The 7411-nt window shown below is 36.6% G+C and overlaps 1 protein-coding gene across 5 annotated transcripts in view; it reads right to left on the reverse strand.

Moving 5' to 3' along the window:
• The window catches only part of LOC106881822 (peptidyl-prolyl cis-trans isomerase G), a 53586-nt gene that overhangs the window by 6947 nt on the left and 39228 nt on the right, over positions 1-7411 (reverse strand). For all 5 annotated transcript variants that reach the window (XM_014932335.2, XM_052968666.1, XM_014932334.2 and 2 more), the window contains 3 exons: positions 5772-6216; positions 4464-4538; positions 822-1090 (listed from right to left, as the gene is read on the reverse strand). In XM_014932335.2, the coding sequence (XP_014787821.1) occupies positions 822-1090; positions 4464-4538; positions 5772-6216 (789 nt within the window). The remainder of the gene's footprint in view (positions 1-821; positions 1091-4463; positions 4539-5771; positions 6217-7411) is intronic.

The raw sequence follows: 7411 nt of genomic DNA on the forward strand, positions 1-7411 counted from the left end.
TTTCTACAGCTGGATGCCCTTCCTAAAGCCAACCACTCAGAGAGTGTAGTGGGTGCTTTTACGTGTCACCCGCACGAAGGCCAGTCAGGCGGTACTGGCAACAGCCATGCTCAAAATGGTATATTTTATGTGCCACCCGCACAAGAGTCAGTCCAGGGGCACTGGCAACGATCTCGCTCAAAAATCCTACAAAGGCCAGTCAGGCGGTACTGGCAACTGCATGTTGTTCAAAAGAAATTTGGTAACCAATTTGTATCCTAGAACTAAGGGTGGTCTCTGGTAGGTAGGTATCGAAAAGGTTAACTAATCTCTTACATTGTCTTTCATGTTCTTCGGTAATCCAGGTCAGCTGTGCAATATGGAGGTAGCTGACCCCTTGTCAAGATCATCTTACCTTTATTACAAAAGACATGTTATCCAAATACTTAAGATCTAAATATAACATTAAGGTCCTTTCTTATATATGAAAGATTTTGCTTAGGGAGGAAGGGAAATTTCTACATTGCAATTAACTACATAGAAATTACTTTTTTGTCATTCCCACTTTTTGGTATATTCTATGGAGAAAAGTCAAACAGGAATCAATTTTATACAAAAAAGTTGGAGAACCAAAGAAAACTTTGTAATATGGCACATTTCTTTCCTTTTAATGATAATAAACAAGGACATTTATGATTTTTAATGCTTAAAAAAAAAAAAAAAAAAAGTCAAATGATTTTCATGTCAAAACATGTTTATCAACAAAAATGTGCTTCAATGTATCTGGCAACCACAGACATTTAACTCATTAAAAACTGGTGAAAAAAGAAGAAAATACCAACTTTGCAAACTGAGCTGTAGCTTCAATGGCTGTTTGTTCGGCAATTGCTAATGGTGGTGGTGGAAGAGGAGGTGGTGGTGGAGTGGTGGTAGTAGAGGTGGTGGTGGTGGAGGCGGCAGCGGTAGTAGTAGTAGTCGTAGTTTGCACTGTTGTTGATGTTGTTGCTGATGTTGTCAGCCCAGAAGAAGTAGTACAGCTTAAATGCACAGTTTCCCGACTTCCTTCCGATGGAAGACGGATAGACAAAGGAGGGTTCACTTCAGGAGGCAACTGCAAATGTAGATTTATAGCTTTCATTATAAAACAGACTTGTTCTATCTAGTCCTATAAAAAAATCACTTAATTTGGAAAAACTATCCAACCATATTACTATTAAAATGAGAGAAAGAGGAAAGGAGAGAAATAAATAAAAAAACTATCATTTTTGTATGATTGAAAGGATTCTCTTTCAACCTTGAAGTGGAATTAGAATATATATTACCTTGTATAATAGTTCGCTTTATATATTATGATATATATTATGAGATATATATCATCATCATCATTTAATGTCCACCTTCCATGCTGGTATGGGTGGGATGGTTTGGCAGGAGTTGGCCAGGCAGAAGCCTGCAGCAGACTTCTGTGTCTGTTTTGGCAGGATTTTTACAGCTGGATGCCCTTCCTAACACCAACCACCCAGCAGAGTGAACTGAGTGCTTTTTACATGGCACAAGAACAAGCAATGTCAGTTCTGGTAAGGTTTTTACAGCATATAATTTTTACATCCACTTTCGATGCTGGCATGGGCTGGGTGAGAATCCAATAAGTCAGAAGACTAACCATGTTTCACTCCAGTGTTGTGTTTTGGCAAGGCTTTTACAGCTAGATGCCCTTCCTAATGCCAGCCACTTTAAAGAGTGTACAGACTGCTTTTTTTTCATGACACCAGCACTAGTGAGGTTGCCTTGTAACTCGCTAGATTAAACAGTCCTCTTCCCTGAGAGAGAGAACAGGAGATAGGGTGGTCGTTTTGACAGAATAGTATACCAATATACTCATATAATGAAGAGATTCAATAATTGATGACAGCTGGAAACATTAAAACCATTTGTCCTTGGTAGGAGGTCCCTTTTTCTGGTAACCTGAAGCACACCCAGTTGTAGAGCTAGGATATTACCAACCTAGTAAAACCAATATCAACATTTAAAACAGTTTCTCGTGTAACCTGAGAGAACTGTTTGGTGCATGTCAATATGAAATATAAATTTTACTGTTCATGATGATGGTGATTGACAATAATGATTGATGATAATGAAAGAAGGAAGCAATTATGGAGGCATTAATGATGACAACGATAGCGGAGAAGGAGGTTTTGGTGGTAGCAGTAGTGAGGTCAATGTTATGATGATAATGATTGAAGGACATTCTTCATTCAGTAGATAATTCTAAATATCATTCTCACCATTATTTCTTCTTGTTGCAATAGAGTAGATCTGCAATGGAACATCTATCTACCTGTATCATGACCTTGTGTCATCACATCTGCATAGCCAAACTTTTTATGGTTTGCTTTTACGACCTTTAACTAACCAAATTTTCATTGACCTACAAATTTAGTATATCAACTCATTGCCTGTTTTATAACCTAACACGTGTCTTCCATTTGCATTGTATACCTATATCAGTTACTTCTCCTGTATACATTAACCTCTTTTAATGTCCAGATATTTTCTTAACTAATTTGTGTTCAACAATTCACTCATGTTCCCAATACACATCTCAGAACACACTCCACTCATTTCAATCAGTACAAGATCCTTGCATTAACTTCTTTTGTTTATTGTTATGAAGCATTACTTTTCACTAAGTAGGGATTTTCATCAGAATTTGAGCAAGACTAAAAGAACATTTAAAAGTTAGTTGATGCATAGTGTCAGATAAATAAAGTTTTCCAAAACTAGACACTTGTCTATAGCAGGTAACATTCTCAAATGATAAGGTACCTCTTCTTGGTAGCTACTAGCTGAAATAAGGTATTATACAATAAAGAGCTATACCCCAAAACACAATGAAACAGCTGTAATCAATTTGAATTAACAGTCAATGAACAAGTAGCTCAATGCTTTATTCACATAACCATTTTAGTAGTAAAAGTGTGCTTACTGAACTGTTGGGAATAAAATTATACAAAAGTAGCAGACAATTCACAATTTACCAAATTATACAATGTCATATTTATGTAGAAATAAACAGTGTACAATTAGAAAAACTAGCAGAACAAAGAAACTTCTGGAATGTCAAGAACTTCAAAAAAATCACAGGGTCCAATCCTACCACACATAAACTAGTGGATAGACTACATTAGTCACTAAAATAATCAACTTTTCTTGCATCATCATCATTATTATCATTTAACGTCCATTTTCCATGTTGCCATGGGTTGGACGGTTTGACAGGAGCTGGTCAGGCGAGGGGCCACACCAAGCCCTATCATCTGTTCTAGTATGGTCTCTACAGCTGGATGCTCTTCCTAACGCTAACCACTTTACGGAGTGTACTGGGTGTTTTTTACAGAGTACCAGCACTGGTATCAATTCTGCTATGGTGGACAGGTCTTCTTGAGTACAAGGTGCCAGATATCTCAGTCCTTTGTCAGGCACCAGATATCTCAGGCATAAACTTCAATTTAAAATGAATAGAATGCTTATGTGGAAGAGCCTAATTAACAGAGCACCATAACCCAACAATTGATCTACATAAATCAGTCAAAAACCAAGTTATCATTTGAATCACTCCCATTATGTGTATGAAACGTGTTCTCATCTCATAAGTACTACACAAATAATGCAAATGTGATGACCATGACTAGATAAAATGTATAAACAATGTTAAACGTGTATTAACATTACATTTCTAGGTTCAGTAATAAAATATGATTTACAATATTCAAGTACACTTAACATTTACAGGTCCATTCATGTATTACACAGTACTTGAGAAAGAGCAAAACTTTGTCGCTTATCAAGTCTCAATAAAGCTAGAAACTTCTTTGAACAATGGAATCAACTGTAAACAAAACCATCCATTTCTTAGGTGCTTGTATTAACAATTTCATGACCATATTTCTAATGAAATACGCTTTTACTTGTTTCAATCATTGGACTGTGGTCATGCTGGGGCACCTTTCTATGTCTGGTACTTATTGAACCTGAAGCCACATGGTCACAAAGCAAGCTTCTGAACCACAGAGCCATGCTTGAATTTCAATAATTTTGAGAATAATTAAACACTTGAAAGGTTTTAGTAAAACTAATTAACTTTATCATTATTAAGCTGTTGTTTGGAACATAAATACTTCTTTCATAAAACACTAACATTTCAGAATAGACAATTGTGTATCACAGACTGGGAAGCAGTCTCATGTGGCTTACTACTAAAATAGTCAAGACAACAATCTGCATTAGAAACACAGAAGTAGGAGTTCATGTTACTGTGTAAATTTAAGCAAAGGACCTCACATTGGAAATGTTTGATTTATTTTAAGGCTTCTAAAGGTGTAAAAACTCGTATAACTGTGGCATTTATTTGGATTACTTTACAGTGAAACTTTTAACAAATGACTTGAACAAATATTTAAATTAAGTGGCAGAAATAACTTTACCTGAATATTTTGTAAATTCATCTCTTCTTCAGGATCAACATCTTCAGGGTCAGGAGGTGGTTGCCATTTGAACTTCTAAAATACAACATTTTTAAAATCTCAGTCAAATATAACCATTATTAGAATTAACAAAAGGTAGTTGACAATTTCAAATATAGAAGTAGGAAAATTTCTTTCAAATCAAATAAGCAAACTCACTGCACATTTTACAAAGAATTTACTGTACCTATCTAACTAGACATACTCATATAATAGACATAATGCCAATGAGGAATCTACACAGTTACAGAGTTCCCAGAAGTAGCAGACAAAACCCTCTCCAATCACATTCTCCCATCTTAAAAAGAAGGAAAGACATTAGATAATACAGTCACAAATACACTATGTCTTGGGGGAAGAGACTAAATAGTTACTGTTGCAATATTTCTGTCATAGATCTGCTTAATCAGGGCTGATATGGAAACTAACAATAACATCAACAATAAAATATTGCATTATGTTCTTACGACGATACACAATTGTCTTTGCTTTAACTACAACTAGTCAATATTTACAAAAGCATATCTAAAGGCCAGTTTCAGCATTCAGTGTTTGGATGCAGAAATTCATGAACAGAAAAGAATCATGGTCTAAATTTGTTCTACAACTTAGATCTAAAAACAACATATTATAAGTAAAACAGTAAAGGATCAACAGTTGTTGTTGGCACTCCGTCGCTTACGACGTCGAGGGTTCCAGTTGATCCGATCAACGGAACAGCCTGCTTGTGAAATTAACGTGCAAGTGGCTGAGCACTCCACAGACACGTGTACCCTTAACGTAGTTCTCGGGGATATTCAGTGTGACAAGGCAGACCCTTTGAATTACAGGCACAACAGAAAGAGGAAGTAAGAGTGAGAGAAAGCTGTGCTGAAAGAGTACAGCAGGGTTCGCCACCATCCCCTGCCGGAGCCTCGTGGAGCTTTAGGTGTTTTCGCTCAATAAACACTCACAATGCCCGGTCTGGGAATCGAAACCGCAATCCTATGACCGCGAGTCCGCTGCCCTAACCACTGGGCCATTGCGCCTCCACAGAAGATCAACAGTAGACAAATAAGATACTGAGTTAAAGATCAAAACATTAAATGTCTAAAATTGAATTATATCGTAATGTAATGCAAGTCACAATAATCTACTTGCTTTTATAGTCAACCTAGAAACTTACTGGTCACAAAGGGTAGCTGGCTCTTTCATTATACTGGATAGTAATTCATAAGCAACAAATACAATTGTAAACTCTTTCTAACATTACAGATTCAAAATACTTACTTCTAGCTTCTCTTTAGGTTTCTTATCAGCACCAGATGTTGACTGACGAGAGTAATGCTTGGACTTGCTGGATTTAGATTCAAGAGTAGCATGTCGAGCCCGTGGGCCATCACCATCAGAATCCATATCAGAATCTGAGCAACCAGAAGAATTACTCATGTTTGAAGAAAGAGCAGTTGAATTAAGCTGACTTCGGTCATCAGGTTTAATCACAGCGGCCACTAATGGTTCTGGCTGATCCTCCAGGTTGTACTGAATCTTTCCACTAGTAGGTTCATTGGCAACTACAATGGGTGCTGCTGGCTGAAGTTGTGATAATGATGGCAGTTCAGGAGTCAATGAATTTTTGGGTGATTTTGGAGTGACTGCACTAGCAGAATCCTTCTGCTCTGCATCGCTATCTTCATCAGTTTTAGGTAGGGTTTTATTTGGACTAAGATTATCACTGCAAAAAAGCAAGTAAAAAAAAATTAATCAGTATAACTGTATACTCATGTACAAACACATCAAAGTACCAATCAAACGTTGGGGCAATTTATCAACTTCTGATCTGTGCCAACATGCAATGGGCTAACCTGGTACAGTAAAACCTAAATCCCCACCCAAATGTGGTGTTCAGGTGGCAGGTGAAGTGATACACCAGTTGGAATATAATACTAAAATCACATTATTATCTACCAATAAAATCTTACTTTACTACCAACACTACACAAACATCCATAACACAAAAGAAAACACATCTATTTTCAAAATCATCATCATCTTACATCTGCTTTTCTATTCTGGCATGGGTTGAATGAGTTACTTCAGCTCAAGTCAGTTCTTATTCGAGCTCTAGATGAACAAGGGTCCACATTTTGTTTGTACATTCCATTTTGGCATAGTTTCTAGAGCTGGATACCCTTCCTAATGCCAACCACTTTACAAAATTTACTGAGTGTATTACATCCTGGTACCAGTTCTAAAGTTGTTAGGTGCCAAGCAAAACTAACAAGTTTTTTCTACCTTATGTTGTTTTCATCCATTTGCCAACCACTTTACAGTGTACTGGCTGCATTTTATAGTGGCACCAGTTCTAGAGGGGTCCTAGCAATGCTGAAGAATTCTCACTACCTTATACTAACTCTGCATGTTCAAGGTAAAACGACCAAGAAAGAAGATAGAAATATATCTATCTTCCATTGCCCTTCCTCTATCACACTAGTTTCTATCCCTGTTTACTTCATCATGCTTGGTCTTCTATGTTCAGTAATAAAATACAATTTACAATATTAAAGTACACTTAACATTACAGGCCCATTCATGTATTACACAGTACTTAAGAAAAACAAAACTTTATCATTTATCAAGTCTCAAAAAAGCTAGAGGTTTCTTTGAACAATGGAATCAAATGTAAACAACAACATCCATGTGTTAGGTACATTTGATAACTACATGTTGATAGTAACAAGGAGACTGAATTGAACAGATAAACTAGTGTGAGCAGTATGATAGGGGTAGAGGGGGTGACAGGAAGGAGAGAAGGCAATGGAAGAGGAAATTTGAAATTTCAAGAGAATAATAGGAGAGAATTATATATCAGTAATTAATGATAGATGGGGAGTAATGCACAAGAGAGAGAGAGAGAGAGAGAGAGAGAG

The sequence above is a fragment of the Octopus bimaculoides genome, chromosome 6, assembly GCF_001194135.2.
Source record: "Octopus bimaculoides isolate UCB-OBI-ISO-001 chromosome 6, ASM119413v2, whole genome shotgun sequence".
Lineage (NCBI taxonomy): Eukaryota > Metazoa > Mollusca > Cephalopoda > Octopoda > Octopodidae > Octopus > Octopus bimaculoides.